Source organism: Sinohyriopsis cumingii, chromosome 4 (genome assembly GCF_028554795.1).
Source record: "Sinohyriopsis cumingii isolate HCF-2022 chromosome 4, ASM2855479v2, whole genome shotgun sequence".
In the NCBI taxonomy this organism is placed as follows: domain Eukaryota; kingdom Metazoa; phylum Mollusca; class Bivalvia; order Unionida; family Unionidae; genus Sinohyriopsis; species Sinohyriopsis cumingii.
The window spans coordinates 107790952-107810427 of NC_142964.1; the positions used below are offsets into that span (position 1 = coordinate 107790952).

At 35.2% G+C, this 19476-nt stretch overlaps 1 protein-coding gene across 1 annotated transcript in view; it reads right to left on the reverse strand.

Moving 5' to 3' along the window:
- The window catches only part of LOC149801846 (small ribosomal subunit protein mS29-like), a 66146-nt gene that overhangs the window by 36988 nt on the left and 9682 nt on the right, over positions 1-19476 (reverse strand). The window contains exons 3-6 of the mRNA XM_089956216.1: positions 18980-19081; positions 15763-15871; positions 11714-11806; positions 2659-2795 (exon numbers count right to left, since the gene is read on the reverse strand). Of these exons, the coding sequence (XP_089812342.1) occupies positions 2659-2795; positions 11714-11806; positions 15763-15871; positions 18980-19081 (441 nt within the window). The remainder of the gene's footprint in view (positions 1-2658; positions 2796-11713; positions 11807-15762; positions 15872-18979; positions 19082-19476) is intronic.

Below are 19476 nucleotides of genomic sequence, written 5' to 3' on the forward strand. Positions count from 1 at the left end.
TCTCTCTTTCCTTAGTTACAGACCGAGTCACAGAAGTAAAAGGCATATAGTCAATCAGACATTTTCTGCAATTTTAATTTTTTTTCTGTTAATTTCTTAAAATTCAATCACATATATGCAATTCTTCATAATGACCTTAAAAATAAGAACTTTTCAAGAGAGTTTTCAAAAAATACATTTTTCCTGTGGCAGCTGAAAATTCAATTACTTTTCAAATATATGCAAACCCAGTATCTGCATAAGTATCCCACAAACAATTCCAGTGAGGCTTCCCCACCTTCAAGATGGAACCTCATATTGTACAGATTGTGAATATTAGTCCAATGGTCAAAGGTTCGGCCTTGATTTTGGACCACAGAATCATTGCAATGGGAGCCCACTAAGGTGACCTAGGACTATAACATCTGCTGCCACATTGAGCAAACAATGCAGGTAGAGGAATTCTCAGGTGGATCGTTCCATATAGGCAAAGAATCCACAATGGTACTAGTTCATCACCAGAATTTGATGACCAAAATCTTGAAATGGTACAAGGTCAAAGATGTCTTTGTTAGTCATATCGCTACAATGTCTGCAGTGTGACTCTTTATAGTAATGTCTAGTAATGTGCTCTAACCACTAGGCCACTGGAGCGGTTTGATCCATGCAGCAGTACCATTTTTATAAGTCTTTGGTATCACTCAATGGGATTCAAACCCACAACCTTCCGCACTTTGGGCAGATGCTCTAACCACTAGGCCACTGAAGTGGTTTCATCCATGCAGCAGGTCAGTAATCCTGTATGTATCTGACCTGACATAAGCTATACAGTAACATAAAAGAGTTTTCTATAGTGCACACAAAACCTGCACATAAAAAATAACTGAGATTTAATTATTGATATTTAAAAAGTCATGAATATAACTATGAAGTGGATGCCAAATGGTGTTCTATATAGGTAAAATCATCACATATATAACTCTGAAGTGGATGCCAAATGGTGTTCTATACTGTTAAAATCAGAAAAGCATCACATATATAACTATGAAGTAGATGCAAAGACAAGATAGAAAACTTGCCTGTACATATTCAGATGTAGTGGAAATTATACAGCAACATTAAAGGAGTTTTCTATATCATGCACCAGACCAGCACTTACTAATACAGTTATAGCAATATGAGGGGATGCCATCTCAACCCATGCAGGCATGTACCAACTGCACCTAAATGTGTGAAAATGGCAAAGTGACAACACTTAAAAGTTAGAAACTTTGTTGTCAAGGATAGAAAGAACAGATAAATTTATAGATGGAGTATACCTCCTGTTAAAGATAAAACTCGTCCAACTTGTTTTAAGTTAGAAAAAATTCCAAACTGCTTTTATGGATTTTGTTAGGTCTATCGGTCTGTAGAGAACATGCTACATGGCATAAGTGAAGTAGTAAATGACAATTTCACAGAATTTGGCACTAACCCAAATATCAAGGGAACATCACTCTATCTAGCTGCTCTTAGGTGAGCAGAAAACATTTAGCTTTTAACCTTAAAAGGTTTTAATCTGGGAAGGATGGATTTGCAATGTAGCAGTAGTTCTCGTAAGGTATTATGATTGGGAAACATATGTTGTGAAGAAACTTATGTTTTCATTTAAAACCACCTTGATCTTGATCAAGAGTAAGAAAGAGAGAAGGGACATACAGATTATATTTGTTGAACATTCCGATTCTACAATTCAAACACGATAACAATTCTTCTCATGTTTAGTACTGATGACTGTAGAGAAAACAATTTCTAAATAACTGTAACCAAGATTTTCTAATTATATTGATCTGACTCATGGTCAAGGGAGAGTAGTTGCATGGAATGGATATGAAATGGTATTACCAATGATTATGCATGCAGTACTAGTATGACAGCTATCACACCTTGGATATTTGACTTATGACCATTGTAAACATCTGAAATATTTTCAAACTACCTACCTTCCCGAAGATTCAGATGGATGGTAGGGGTAATCAAGATTTTTTTAAAAAACCAAACCTGTAACACTATTTTTCACCTATGCTAAACTCATTGAGACAAAAAGTATTCAGATTAAAGTGGATGATGTAAAAATGTACACGGTTCAACAGATTTGTTTTTATTCATACAAAATGCATATAAGGATGATTTCCTGAATAATTAACCACAAATGATTGTGACTGTTTTGACATCTATTTTGTAGCAAGGAAACACGTACTGTGCAATAGAAAGTCTTGAAACCTATTTTTATTGCATGGGAGTAGACACTGTGCAAAACAGGATCATTTAGAATCAAAGAAATTAAGTATAAATTTTGGAATCCCATTTTAATGTTAATTTAAATGTACAAAAATCATTCTGTTGTGTGAATTCTGAAACACTATGGAATAATTAAAGTTAGATTGTTTGTTTTTCACAAATAATACTGCCTTGCAGTCATAACATACGAATTCAACTACTAATACCAACATAACTTTAAGTATTACTACTGCTGATGATGATATTGCTATTACTCGTACAACCAAAGTGGATTTCTTTTCATTGTCTGTTATACACTTATTTACATATATTCTTCTCCCAAGGCAAGTTGCTGGCATTTATCACTAGTCTACATAAAAGGACTATAGTTACTGTAGTTAATCAGATAACTATACTTACTGTAAGGTCTTTGATGTACTGCATGTTTCTGGATTTGAACATTTGAAGCCATGCTGTTGCCACAGAAGGAAAGTTCATTCTGTCTGGGTTATGGGTTGACTGGGCAATTTCAACCTTTCGATTCAACCAATGTCCAGCTGGAAGAAATTCATGAAAAATATTCTTCAGTTCATCATGACAATGACAAGGAAAGATTATCATGAGGCATGGTAGGACTTATCAAAGGAAATAGCCAACAAGTTTGAAGTGTGTTTTCTTGCCCAAAAAAAGTTCTTTCCCTTTACCCAATGGACATAAATGCTACTTATGTACATGTGATAATGACACATCAGTACAATCATGGCCACATAAAACTTACACAGTAAATATAGTAAAAATGATTGTTAAAAATTTATTTTAAAAAATTCAAAACAGAGATGATAAAATACTCATGTATTGTTAAGTACTGAAGTCCCCCTCTTGAAAGGCCCCCCTGACCAGCAGCCACCCGCTTCTTACGGCTAGAATCCATTGGCACCGACGAATTTGTATTCAAAAGTACCCCTCAAGAACAGCCACCCCTCTAACACAACCATCATATTGGTACAAAAATGGAAAATGTTCCCCTCACAAGTGGACACTTTTTGTGTGAAATGTATCCAGAACCAATAATTAATTCATATCGTGAAGTAAGGTAAGTAATCAGATTATTTCTATCGTCAATACATGTCTCCCAATGTTAAGTTTCCATTACTGAAAGAAGTGTTGACTAAAGTACATGAAACACTAAGATTAATATTATATCATTGTCTACAAAAGCCGATGTTTACAGGAAATGGGCTCAACAGTGCTATGATAGAGTTTTAGGCTTCACTCATCTGTCGAGTTCTTCTCTTTGATGATTACAACCGGACATAATTGTCAAGATCAAAACAGGATCAGCATAGTCTAAAAATCAATTCTGTGCATTAACACACACACAGAGAAATTAACCTTGAACAGATCAGGGTACCAGACAAAGACCAAAAAATCATGTGACAATACATTTATTGCTTCCTGTAAAAAGATGGCATTTCGTCCACTCAACAAAAGTTTAAACTGCATAATTAAATTGCATACAGTTAAATCATTACCAAACATTAATATGTTGTCACATAAAGAGATGTGTTATTTTAGAAGAAACAACATTGGGTGAGGTGGGAGGGGTGAACAATTTTATGTAGAAAAGACTCGAATAAAACAATTTTATGTTGAAAAGACTCGAATAAACAACGTCATAACCGATAAGGAGGTTTTTCAGCAGCAGGGGGAAAATGGAGCAAATAGAAAGATAATTATGTAAGTACTAAGATTTAAATGATGTTTTTGAATGGTTTTGCAATGTGCATGACAACAATGCCCACTCGCATATCACACTTACGCCAAGAATAAGAACTACTAATGTACATTCAGTTGAAATAAGTCAACTGTTATAACAATAAGAACCTTCTACTAATTAATGTTACTTTTAAACAAAGATATCAAATGAAGATATTATGTGCTCTGAAGTATGTAGCTTTCTTACTATGTACATTACATATTCTCACAAAAAATTTAGTCCCCCTCTGGAAAGACCACCCGTCTTATAAGGCCACTCTCTTGGTACAGAAGGGGTGGCCATATAAGAGGGGGACCACTGTATGTGTATATTTCTTGCAACCTCTGGTATATGATTTTATTTTGTAATTTTTTATAATGGCTGCAAGTTGTACAGATTATCTTTAGTTAGATTTTGCCTATGTGATAGAGTCTGTTAAAAGCATAAAATTACACAGGATCTATAAATAGATGCTTATGTATGTGTTGACAATGACTAAAAATAGTAATAATAACACTGGACAACAAATTTTTACAAAAGTCATGTTACTGAAATAAAATTAGTCAATTCTTATCAATTTTTATGTGCTGAACACGAATATGACAGTCAAATTGCAAAATTGGCTCTAGTTTTTTTTGTAATCTGCAAGAAATTAATGTTTACATAACGAAATGCATTCCAATAGTAAAAGGTCAACTGTAATAGCCTACCTATAAAAAATCAAGTCATTGACTACATCTTAGATTTCTTCGCCTGTCTCTTGTACAGCTGTTCGGGAGCATCTCTGAGGAGTGTCCAGCAGTAGTCAGCCAGCATTGTAGTGGACCATTTTCCCTGGTATCTTTGTTCCATTGTTGCGATATCTTGATGAAAACGTTCGCCGTGTTCATCACTAACAATACCACAGTTGCTAGGAAAGAAATCCAAATGGGAATGAAGGAAGTGAATCTTTAGAGACATATTGCAGCCAAGTTTCTTATACTTCATCAACATGTCTTCTACTAGTTCCTTATAGTTTTCTGCCCTAACATTTCCGAGGAAGTTTGTAGAAACTAGGCGAAAAGCATTCCATGCTTGTTTCGCGTCACCTTCCAGCAAGTTGTTGAACCGGTCATCTTTGAAAAGCTCTCGAATCTGAGGACCCACAAAAACTCCCTCTTTAATCTTTGCTTCGCTGAGTCGAGGGAATTTTTCATGCAGGTATCGGAATGCTGGCAAAGTCCGGTCAATGGCTTTCACGAAGTTCTTCATCAAACCTAGTTTGATGTGAAGGGGTGGTAGCAAGATTTTCTGAGCCTCAACCAGAGCTGGGTGTTGGATATTCTTCTCTCCAATGGCTACATTCTGCCTGTGAGTCCATTCCTTCCTCATGTAGTGCATTTCCCTTGCTCGGCTATCCCACTCGCATAAGAAACACATGTATTTTGTATATCCTTGCTGCAGTCCCATTAAAAGGGCAACTACCTTCAAATCACCACAGAGGTGCCAGCTGTACTTGTTATACTCAATGGAATTCAGTAGCTGCCTTAAGTTATCGTATGTCTCTTTCATGTGGACAGCATACGCTACTGGAATAGATGGAAGAATGTTTCCATTGTGCAAAAGCACAGCCTTGAGACTCAGTTTCGAAGAGTCCACAAATAGTCTCCATTCTTGTGGGTCATGAGTGATTTTTAAAGCATTCATGAGGCCCTCAATATCGGAACAGAATATCAGATTACTTTCCTTTCTGAAGAAAGGCTCCAATTGCTGGTGGCGCTTTCGATATGCAGTAATTGTGACATCTTCTTCTAGAAGATTCCATTGTTGGAGTCTTGATCCTAGCAATTCTGCCTTGTTCTTTGATAAGTCCAAATCACGAATCAGGTCATTTAGTTCTTCCTGTGTTATTCTGTGTGGGGTTGATGATGCACCACAGTGAAAATCTGGATCACTGCATGCTGATGGACCAGGAGAAGAACAGGTCGACTCACCTTTGTCTTCGTCAGATGAATCAAGAGAATATTCTGCTGGAGGTTCTGGAATAGGAAGTCCCTCACCATGTGGAACTGGTCTCAATGCAGACGGAATGTTTGGGTAGACTATTCTCGACTTCTTTCGCTTCGTTATTCCGCCGGAAAGAGGAGGAACCAAGCAGAAGTAACAGTCATTTAGGTGGTTGCTTGGCTCTCTCCACACCATTGGGACTGCAAGCGGCATTGATGACCTTTTGCAATTCAACCACTGTGAAAGCTGTGTTGTACATGTAGCACAGCATATATGCGGAGCCCAAGGCTTGTCTTGGTCACCAACCTTGCATCCGAAGTAAAGATGATATGCCTTCTTCACTTGAGAATTGATACTTTTCTTCTGGTTGGCAAATGTCACTTCCCCACAAATATAGCAAAAATTGTCCGCGGTATTAACACACTTTCGAGGCATTACTGTTCTTTATTGTACGTAAATGGATTAAATAATAAGTTTTATGTAACAGGAGCTTGAACTGTCTCGCACAACGTCTAAAATATTTTAAATGCTGAACCTATCTGATTGGGCTTTATATAGTACACTGCTTACGTCAGCTTCAGCAGCCGCCTGGCATTAGTATAATAGGCCTACACATGTATAGTACACTGCTGACGTCAACTTACTTCAGCAGCCGCATGGCATTAGTATTGCATTGCATCAGAAAATAATGCAATCAACTGTGGATGATGTGAGCATGATGGTATTATGCAATGTTACATCATTATTCCGGATGTTGCTGCCGTCCTACTGGAGAAATTTACACAGTGAAACATAGAAAATGAGGTATATGAATATCTTCAAAACGAGAGCCAATACAAATTTTTCACGGTTATATTCGTGTTCGGCACACCAAAATACTACAGATTAGGGCCTTTTCAAGTCAGTAATGATTTCACTGTTGACCAGTGTAATAAGATTTAATGACAACTTTGGGTTAATTTCTCACTGGCTGATGGGGTTTGGATGGTTCTAGAGAATTCAGTAACTTCCGAAGCAGAGACTACAAGCAGACAGCCCATGTAACAAGCAGAGAGCACATGTAAACGTGGTAGTCATGTGATGTCAACAAAAAACATCGCTGACACTTGCTCAATACTTTGTGAATCTGGTTTTCTTCATCTTGCTGTGATGCCAACAGGCTTCTAGTTAATGTTCTCAGAATAAATATGTTGAGAATTAAGTATGCATTATTTTTTTTTACATACAAAATAAACCCCCCAAAACTTTCCAGTGGTTGGGCTAGGTCACATGAATCGGCAAGTTTGAGATAAATTTAGTAGAAGGACCAATCACATGGGTTATGTTGTGAAATATGGTTATAACAGAAGGTGTATATAAGGAGAGAACTGAGCAATCAGATTCATTCCTATTTTGGTGTCATTCTCATTTCATGTGTTCCTATTGTAAGTCTGCAGACATGTTTTATGTTGTATTTAGATATTATCCGAGAGGAAAAAACATTTGTTTGGACTGTTCATTGGAAATAGAACATACTCATTATTTTGACAATAATCCAGTTATGGAAGTTGCCATTTGGTAACATCATGATTCCTGGTGGACCAGTACATTTCCAGTTTTGAGATTTACATGGAACTTTTCATTCTTTAGGACTTTCATAGAATTTTATCAGGATTCTTTTGAATTCACTTCATAATACTATAAGTTCCCCACACATTTTCATTCATATCTTTGATAATTCAATTATTTGTTAAGTTTTACAAAACTTGTTGGTTTTCCTTCTTTCTATTACTTAGGTTATGAAAATAGAGTCATAACAGTATAAACTCAAATATTTCTATATATTATTAAAATATACTCTTTTAAAAAGTTCACAAACTGATGAATCCTATGTCAAAAGGATTGTCTCAATTAGTAACTTCTTACAACATGCAGGAAGCCTACTCTGAATATGTGTATAGTTAGAGTACATTAGGTCTACTCTGCATAATTGTACATTTAGGGTATATCAGGCCTACTCTGCATAAGTGTAAAGTTAGAGTACATTAGGCCTACTCTGCATAAGTGTACATTTAGGGTATATCAGGCCTACTCTGCATAAGTGTACATTTAGGGTATATCAGGCCTACTCTGCATAAGTGTATAGTTAGAGTACATTAGGCCTACTCTGCATAAGTGTACACTTAGGGTATATCAGGCCTACTCTGCATAAGTGTACATTTAGGGTATATCAGACCTACTCTGCATAAGTGTATAGTTAGAGTACATTAGGCCTACTCTGCATAAGTGTACACTTAGGGTATATCAGGCCTACTCTACATAAGTGTACATTTAGAAACCTACTCTTCATAAACGTATATTTGGAATTGGGAGTGAAATATGCCTGGGATAAATTTTATCTCCAATATCAGAATTCTGTGTTGAATTATAGCAAATACAGTTGATGGAGTGAAACATGAAGTACTGTCCACAAACAACTAGTCAGGGTCCCTTATGAGGGGAACATTCCTAAGAGATAGGGCAATGTTATTCAATCCAATGGTACACTTAAAGGTCGCTGGCCATACTCCAACATTTTCCTATTTATATCAGATTTGCATTATATGATTAAAAATAGTTTTACTTGCACACAAAAAAAATAAAAAAAATATCAAGTGTAAAGAAGAAATAATAATTTAATTACTCGAAATAGAAGTATACAACACTGTTACTTCCCCTTAGTTATGATTTCCCACCTATAGAGGATGCAACCGGAAATGACTTACATTTATCCCTACAAGATGAAGTACATGCTTCTTGTTGTCGAAAAATAAAACACTATAAACTATGGATAGGGAATATTTTAGATGAAACTAATGCAAAATAATTTACTGTTCAGCCTTATATCAGTATGCGTGCACGACACACTAGATTGTGTCACTTTCAAAACTGTTCCATTGTTTCAATTTATTTTGAAAATTCCCGTTAATACAGGTGAAAAGAATCAATGCTGGCTTCCCTGTGTCGTCAGACTTTATAAAAAAAAAAGAAGAAAGAAATCGGAACACTTAAAGAATCCAAAGGAACCAAACTTGACTTCCTTTTGTCGGCTGACTTCAAAAGAAACAATTGGCACAATAAAAAGATACCAAAGTCAAGTTTCTGGGGTTGGTTTGCATTGTAATAAAATAACCTATGTATTTGATATCCTGTCGGTAAGTTTAAAAAATGAGTTTATTACTCCATGCCAGTTGTGTTTATCACCCAGGCTTCTATTTGTTTGCCATATGTAGTCATAATTGCTGTTTGCAGGGCAAATAATATACACAATAATAACTTGCTTTAATAATACTTTTGTAACCCATGCTAGCAGAAAGATTATCATTTGCACTCACATTGAATGTATTTTAAAATAATGATTTTTTTTATTTGCGAGATACCGACTTATAGTTAACCTGGATACAATACAATCTGGGTCAGTTTGCAATAAGTAACTTATCATGCGTAAATGACAGGTGTCTTCAAGCAATCGGGTGATACTTTCATCTCATTTGCGATTTTTTTATTTGACATAAGCGATACACACTACACTAAGGATGCATACGCAAGCTGGTATCTGCTACATATACGAAGTTCGTGGATATATATTTTTAAAAATAATTTTCGCATGATGAAAAAAGAAGGAATATATAACAATGCAAGGTTAATTTCTTTCATTTTATTTTCAAACAAGTGTATGTTTATCAATTTATTTTGTACCGTGAGAGTGTGTGTGTGTGTGTGTGTGTGTGTGTGTGGGCACAAATTAAACATAAAATTATTTCCTTTCTAATTTGTACGGAATAATGGAGCAAATATAATTGACGATATTGACCAGTAATGACAAGCTTTCAATTTACGCGTGCAAACACTAAGACAACTTGAAAAATAAAAACAAACAATAAAATTAACTGGCAAGAGCTTCATATTGCAGCAACTAAATACTGACAAAATGCTCAACATTATACTCTCTCTCTCTCGCGTGTGTAATCTAGTATGTATTGTATGCAGCTGTGTTACAATGTGAAGCCTAAAATTAAGTATATTTGTTATGATATCTCATGTACACTACCATTAGCAAAATGTATACGTATTATGTAGAATATTATCTGTTACGTATTTTTGTTTTATAAGTGATTATTGATAATTTGACAAGAAGTCTTAAATTGAGAATGTTGTTGTGCAGATGCTAATATTTGTTAGCATAAAAAATGTATGTAAATATTTTAATTAGAACAAGCAAGATATGTCAGTTTGTGTTTTCTCTCATAAATATGTATGTTACAAAGTATGATTATTTTCTTTCAAAGAATATCAAAATAGCTTGTTTAAATTTTTTCTTTTTCTTTCTAAAACCTATCTTACATATTATCTACTTTTTTGTTGAAGAAAAAGAATGTACAAACTATTGTTAGGTTTGGTCGAATTGTATTTCGAGTTGGGCCGAATTGTCTTTGGGCCAAATTCACTATAATCCGGCATAAATGATACAACTTTCCCATCCATCCCCTATTCAATCCACAGATTAAATACACTTTTTTCTGGTAAACATGGTTTTTCGGAAAAAGAAAGAACGCTTTTCCCCATCATCACTCTCTTGGTTGCATCTGTATGCAACACTGTGCACCATATTTGCTGTACAAAAGCACGATCGTATGCTATATCAAATAGACATTTACACGGATAAATTAAGCACTTAAATGACTAGGTTGAATAGAAGGGATAAATGTAGGTCATATCCGGTTTTGGCACGTGGAAACTACCGATTGTTTATGGAGATTGCCGAATAATTTTTTCATTTTATAAAGCGAAGTTTAAAGTCTAATTAAACATTTTTATGGTGTGCATACATAACCAATGCGTTTTGTTTATAACTATAATAATATCACACGTTTGTACAATATAGGTGGCCGGTGACCTTTAAGATAACATTTGCACTGTATATTAAAAATTGGAGCAAATGATGCAAAACTGTTATCTAAAATGTGAAATGTTACTGTAAGCTTTGTATCAAACCTCTAAAGATTTAAAACAACAGCATCCGATCCCCTACTGAAGGTGTCGCCCTAGGAGGGCAGGGACAATACTGAGCTTCTGATACCCTTAATGTATATAAACACTCATATGTTGGGTTAAGGTGTGAACAACACAGACCCTGTCCTAATGTCTCATAATGTGCCAGCAGATCAAGATCTATGTTCTATATTCAACTGATTAGTCCTAACAAACTGCACAGACCCAGATGTGCTGGTGCATTATGCAGTGACAGATCTGGGTCTGTGAAGTTTTCATTTTTTTAATATGTTTTAAGTGAGTATAGATGGTATTTCACTAAGAAATGGACCTGGTAAAGTCATGGTAATTTGTAGCTCATTTTAAAGTACAATTATTAACAGAATCTTGATCTAAATACAAAGTTCTCTGTGTATAAGATAAAGGATAAAACTAATCAAATTTTGTATGGATTCATGCTGACCAAAACTGTAACAGTCCTATTGCAAAGAATAGGAAATTTTCTTCTTTTCATCAATTAATAGCCATATATCCACTAAATTAATTGAAGTTTATTGGAAGATATTTCAAAATGAAGAAAAAAAACCCACAAACAATCAGCTCAAGAAGCCTCAATGATCACAAGATTTTACTGCATGGACAGACAGAATGGTGGAAACTTTTATATTCCCCTCATCTTCACAGCTCAGAGAAAAGTGGAAATTAAGTTTGTAGTCAACTTACCCCAGGGTATATCTACAATCAGCCAGTTTTTCTGGTAGCAGTAGTGTACAACATGGGCCAAGGTGATAGATTTACCACACCCATCTTTGCCATCTATAGCATTAATGGTTATGGAAAAGATGTATACAAGAAAAGACATTAAAAATAAACAATAATTCTTGCTCCAACAAAATTAAATACAGTCTCTGTTTTGATTATTAGTTTTTACTCAGCTGATATATTTGTTGTGTCATTTGGTGGCCGTTTAGAAAGATATGCCACGATGTTATGAAATAAACTGTATCTGAGGCTATTATCTCAACAAGAGATTTTTTGACACTCGCTATTTGAACTATTAATCCTTCAGATTATACGATTCATGGTTACAGCCTTTCAATTAAGTTAACATTTCCTTTTCTTCATATTATAATTATGGATGGAAACAGCAGCATCCATTGCCAATTTGGATCAAACCCACATATCAGGGCCTCCTCTTGATCAGCCTTTAGAACCGAATACATAGTTTCAGAAAAATATTTGATCTGCATACAAGCAAGGTTAAAAATTCACTTGTTTGGCTTCAGTGAAAATGTAAACCTGTTTTAAAAACACTGATGCAAAAATACAGTATCAGACACAATAATGCACCGTGAACTTAAATATTATATAGGCCAATATGACAAGGTTACAATTCATTATAATAAGTGCACACCGATAATGCTACAGCCAATATCCATATCACATGTATGTACATAATGTATGCCTGCTCCCCCATGTCCATGCTGGAGCCTATCCAATTTGAAGGTGTATTCTGTCTTCAGACAAGGACATGATAAATTAAACACATGTGAGATGTGTTTTTGAGACTGATTTAACCTGCAAAAGTGGTAAGAACACATTAGGCATGCATGATGGTAACTTACAAGAAAATGAGTAGAGTTTTAGCAGCAGCTTCCCTACCAGTGGTTATGCTGGGATTTCCAAACATTCTTTTTTTATTGGATATTTCCAAGCAAAAACGTGATGTGCACTTATTGAGCATGTGTAGATACTACGTCAAATATGGTAATACTGATTACTATGCCTCCTTGGTTCAAATTTAAATATACCATATCAAAACAAGGCATACTGTGAATAAGTGCACCGAATTATTCTCAAACAATAGCTGACATGTATTTCTTCTTTAACTGCATACACAACCAAGCAGCAGACAATGTGGTGGTTGATAAAAGATTCTCACAATTTAATAAACATAAAAAAACGAAAGCCGCCAAGATATTTGCTGGGCTTGGTGGTGTTATTAGATGCAATCAGCTGACCAGTAAATAATGTCGTCTTTATTAGCTGGAAATTGAAAGGGTATAAAACTGTACATGCGTTCAGCTTAAATTTTTTTATAAACGTGACTCGTGATCATCGCAGGCCTACTGCACTAAGTTCTCGGGTTTTACAATGGTATGGTGTTTGTTTATAAATTCGTTATTAATTTCCAATTTTTTATAAAAATATTTTACCGTTATGGAAAAGCAAGTTCACAAATGCAAGTCGTTCTCTGCACTTTGCGCAGTGATTAGTACAGTAGTTTTCACACGTTTATTTTGATATTCACAAAACCTGAAGTAAAAGTTATATGCACGCTGAAAGCATGTGTTGATCGTTAATTATTCTTGCTGTAGTCATTCAAGCAAATAAGCGTACAAGCGTTAATTATTGGAAATTTGCAATGGATAAATGTACACGGAAACACATATGAGGAAATTTTAGCAGTATGAAATTTTTACAGACACCATTCATAGACCCAGGAACATAATGAACCATACACGTGCTTCATCTTTCTTAACCTAATTTTGCTGTTAATTTTTCACACTGAATTCAGACACATAATGATGTGTGACAAAATTATTGAGTAGTTTAAATATGTATGCAATTTTGGCAATGGAATTACATATATTAAGGATTAATGGCAAGCTCTGACGTTACAATATCAGACGGCAAGTAAACAGTGTTGATGCTCTGTTCATGCTGTATATTAGACGTTGAATTCAGACACAATGATCTGGGAAAAAATTATTAAATATTGTAAATATGTGTGCAATGTTTCAATGGAATTACATGCATTATAGATGAACTGAATGCCACAATGGCACGATAGTAAATGGTGTTGATACCCTATTCATCAACATATTAGACATGAATACACGTATTTGTGCCAATGAGTTGTTCTCTGAAAAAAGTAAAATACTGTAAAACCCCGCATTAACGCAACCCCGATATTAATGTGATCCAATTTTTGGGACCCCAATTATCGCGTTCCACTGTACCCTACTTATCCATCACAGACTTTATACAGTTTTTGACAACACCGTCATAATAGGATACTATACTGTATGATAAAACCAACTTAACTTTCCAAAAATTTATCAGGATAGGAGAAACATGGTAATATACTGCAATATCATTTATTTTTGTTGGGCTCAATTTTCATGGTTTTTTTTAATAAAAAAAGTCATTTTTGTGGGTACTTAAATTCATGGTTTTGCCTGTCAAAGTTTGCATATTAGTAGGTATTTAATTTCATCATTTAACCTCTACAAATACCCAAAATAAAGAATACAAAAGAATAAAACAATGCCAATGCAAATGGCGGTCAATTCAACGTTTAAAGCAATACTACCACCTGCATGAGACAAATAAAAAACCTAGCAAGTTCAATACTTACACCATGTTTTCAACCAAGTGAATAACATCAGTCAAAGCCAACAACATCAAAACAATACTTCCATCTCTATGAGCACAAATGAAACACCTGTCAAGATTAATCACTTTTGCCATGTTTTCGTTTGAGTGCTCAACATCAAAGAAAGCAGATGCAGCCAACAACACTAGGCTAATCGGTTAATGAAGTACATATGAATGATCTCTTACTTAAACCATTGTCAATCAAGTTGCACCATCAGTACTTTCTATCATGGCATTAACACAGTGGCTTAAGAGTGGTAAAATTCAACTTAGACCCCCCCCTCAGTTCCTGGACTTCCTAACCTGTCAAAAGCTGCGAACATGGCACAGGCGCTTGCTTACCAGGCAGCTAATGTTTGTGCCTGCCTCTTGTACAGACTGACTTCAACCACTAGACTTGAGAGTAAATAAAGAGTATAAAGAAGAATTAAAGTCGCACTTCCACGAGTGGTATGCTAAACAGGTCATGGATGCCATTAATGATTTATAATTTTTGTTTCAAAAGGTTAAAACAAAAACTAAAACAAACACATGTAAAAGCTAATATTTAATTACCAGATTACACTATTGACCTTGATTCATCAAATACTAGCAGCTGTGTTAACCTCTAGGAATGAAACACTCATTTTTCGTTGGGTATTTAAATTTGTGGTTTGAGGCAACAATGAAAACCACAAAATTTGGTCCCCCCACAAAAAGTGATGATACTACAGTAGCTGAAACTCATTAATGGTCTTTTTACAATTGTTTTTTTTCTCAAAACAGCAAAAATGTTTTAATGGAACATGAATACCACTTCACAGTGACATAAAGATATAACTTAACCATCATGGATATATCTATGAACATTTGAATGGGCAAAAGGATAGGTATCTATGGACAGTTGGATGGGCAAAAGGACAGGTATCTACAGACAGTTGGATGGGCAAAAGGACATGTATCTATGGGCAGCTGGATGGGCAAAACGACAGGTATCTATGGTCAGTTAGATGGGCAAATGGACAGGTATCTATGGATAGCTTGATGGGCAAAATGACAGGTATCTATGGACAGCTGGATGGGCAAAAGGACAGGTATATATGGACAGTTGGATGGGCAAAAGGATATGTATCTATGGACAGTTGGCTGTGCAAAAGGACAGGTATCTATGGGCAGTTGGATGGCCAAAAGGATAGGTATCTATGGACAGTTGGCTGTGCAAAAGGACATGTATCTATGGACAGTGCTGGGCAAAAGGACAGGTAGACAAAGATAAAACTATGTCTCTTAAACAGTAATGGATGGTGAAAAACAATGACACCAACATATGTTCTAATGTGCATCAAAGATACAGAGAATGATCTTGGCTGGAGGATGGTCATAATTCACATTCTCAAGGATGTCAAAAACTTCCAGAGCTGGTTTCCTGATCATGATGCAAACTTCTTGGAAAGCCTTCAACTGGAGGAAAAATGAAAATATATTAGAGGAGAAATCTGATGCATTGTTGTTTTTCTTGCTACAAAAAAGCAAAACCAAAAATAATAAAACCTGTTTCAGTTACAGTGGCCATTATTTACCAGGCCATTGTGTTTACATGATGCAAAGATGGAGGCAATTTAGCATAGGTCACTAAAATCACATCTTTTTATCTGACAAATTATTGAAACTATTTTACTGGATTGTGAAGACTTACACTTGTTACAACTTAAAGGGTGATCTTTTATTTAATAGATAAACATGAAATTCACGCTTTTTAGTAGCCTACGGGTACCATATATACTCACTTATAAAGCAGGAACAAATGCAAATGCTAAAAAAAAACAACAGGCCCTGATCTGCCATCTCATAATATGCCAGCAGAACAGGATCTATTTGTTCTGCTGATTAGTTCGAACAAAACTGCATGACCCAGATTTGCCAGCATTTTATGAGACTACAGATCTGGGTTTGTGCAATCTACAGTTGGATCAGACTTTAAAGTGTCTGCATAGAGTAGGTCTTTGTGAATAACATTTTAAGACTACTTTCAACCACTAATGAAGACTACACTTTTCTTTTTTGTCTGTATGTCTTTGCTTCTCTTTTTCTCTCTTTCTTTCTAGCATATACCACACTGGTGGCCTAAAGGTTAGAGCATCAGCCTTGGCTGCAGGAGGTAGCAGGTTTGAACCCCAGCTAAGTCATACCAAAGACTTTTAAAAATGGCACTAACAGCTGCCTCGCTAGGCACTCAGCAATAAGAGTTTGTGTTAGGACTGGTCGGCCTGGTGTCAGGATAATGTAACTGGGTGGGACATCATGCTACATGTCTGTGGCATAATATCCATTGCTAGACATCACTATAAACTACCACACTGCAGACATCATAGTGATTTGACTGAAAAATTGTTAAAGCTATATTAAACTCCAAATCACACACATTTCTTTCTATCATATTTAGTAAGTGTGTGTGTTTTGGGATTTTTAATGTAGCTTTAATAATTTGAGTAATATCGCTATGATGTCTGCAGTGTGGCAGTTTATTGTGATGTCTAGCACTGGGGTATCATGCTGCAGACATGTGGCTCCCACCTAGTCACATCATCCTGACACCAGACTGACTAGTCCTAACACTAACCTCTTAATGCTGAGCACCAATTGAGTATCATTTTTATTAGTCATGAGTATGACTTTGATGGGGTTCAAACCTGTGACCTGCCCCACCTGAGGCAGATGATCTAACTGCTTATACCACCACAGCTGTCTATCATAGTCTGTAAAAAAAATCCATAAATATTAGTGTTCTTCCTCAGCATAGCACATCTTCCTTACATTAAAGTATGCCACACCTTAAATAGAAGTTCTTTTTTCCTTATGATGATTCTGTTTTGAATGTTGTATTTTCAGTGCAGTTACAAAGTGGGTATGTGAGAAAGCTAGCTAGAAGCTTTCCATTGGTCAGTGGTTCTTACCAGGCTTTTCCATTGTTTTTCCATGAAAAGTTCTACTTGCCAACAAGTATATGCTACAAATTGTTGAAAAATAGCATTAAAATCACAAAACAACAACATGTACTCATAGTCTAATGATCTGTATAAATTTTTGTCATGCAGTATACTTTAGGGTCCTCTAAAATAAATGTACTAGATCAAATAAAGAACATCCATTTAAATAACTGTACTAGGTCAAACACAGAACATTCAATTAAATAACTGTACTAGGTTAAACACAGAACATTCAATTAAATAACTGTACTAGGTCAAACACAGAACATTCAATTAAATAACTGTACTAGGTCAAACACAGAACATTCAATTAAATAACTGTACCAGGTCAAACACAGAACATTCAATTAAATAACTGTACTAGGTCAAACACAGAACATCCATTTAAATAACTAAACTAGATCAAACACAGAATATCCATTTAAATAACTGTACTTGATCAAACAAAGAACATTCATTTAAATAACTGTACTAGATCAAACAAAGAACATCTATTTAAGTGATGAAGCAAACCTGTGCATTAGAAAGGCTTGAGAGAAGATTTTTCATGTTGATTGACATTAATCAGCACTGGAATCAAATGTGATTGCATCTAGGTGGTGAAACTATTCCAGAAGCATGCAATCCTAAGGAAGACATAGAATTTTATTTCATGTCAGCTGGATCTTTCCCACTGAAAAATGTACTTTTAGTATTTTGAATGAAAAAGAAATGGGGTAGAAAGGTAAAAAAAACCAGCAACAAACTCCCACTAGATGTGCCCTTGCAATCAACACACATGTAATGACCAAGCTAATACATATATATTGAAGCACTAAAGTAGAGTCCAAAGGATACGACATCTGTGATAGAATAGAAGCTGTCTGTAATAGAACAGAAGCTATCTGTAATAGGACAGCAGATGCCCTTAATAGGACAGTAATTGCCTGTGGCAGAACATAAACTTCCTGTAATATGGCAGCACAGAAGCTGCCTGTGATATACAAACAAAAGTCTGCAATAAAAAAGCAGCTACTTGTGATAGGTCAGCAGCTGTTAGATTGGATAGTAGCTGCCTGTGACAGAATTTGATCATAAATGGCAAACACCCAACAGTAAAATGCGCATATATAAATCTGCCAGTATATAACTGTCAACACTGTTCTATACAAGATTTTAAGTAACCAGGCCTAGACTCCGGCCTGTCACATTATGCAAAATCAGACCTGTGTCTAAGCTATTTTCAGTTGGGTGTGAGTTTTGGTGTAAATATAATTCTACAAAACCACTCTCAAATCACATCCAAATTAACAGTTGTTTTCAAAATTATATGTACAGTCATGCTTTCATTGGCTGGATCACAGAATCAAAAAAAAGGAATAGATACAGTTTTTCTCCCATGATAAGACTTGCGGTCCAACTTAATAAATTTGTCCCAAAAAGCATGACTGGGTTTATTATCAGATGAAAGGATCCTAAGTAAATATTTGCCCAAATTTTCTAAACATGTGGGATAGTTAGTTATTAAGGATGTGATTATCAGCCAAATATGTAGTTTCCTGTGATAACAATTTATACAGGTTCGGAAAATAGAAGAAATTACCATTTTCTGGAAATCTTTCCGTAGTCCTGCTGCCTGATGTGAATTGAAAACATTGTCTGGAACTCTGTAAAATAATCCTTCATGGACCAAAGTGTGCTTTGTCTGAAATAACACAGGTGAAATCTCCTTGAATGAAACCAATTTAAGATTTAAAATCATTTATTCTGTTGTTTCATCTGAATTATATTTGTACTAAAGGATATTACTAGAAAAGTTGCTAAACAACATAGCCACTATCATACAATTAAAGGGTAAAATTCTAAGAAAAAAGAGACCAGAGCTCCAAATGATTTTGCCAGAAAACAGTATATAATGATTAACATTTTCTTAATAAAAAGCCAATACCAAATTCTGTTTCAATCCATTATGTAATTCAAAAGTTATTTTGCAAAAACAGAAGATCAAAGTTCTAAGTCAAAATGGGTTCATAATTCTGTAAATTTCTGCTTCATAATGATGATGTTTAAACTTGACAAGTCTTTTATGCAAGGCTTTAT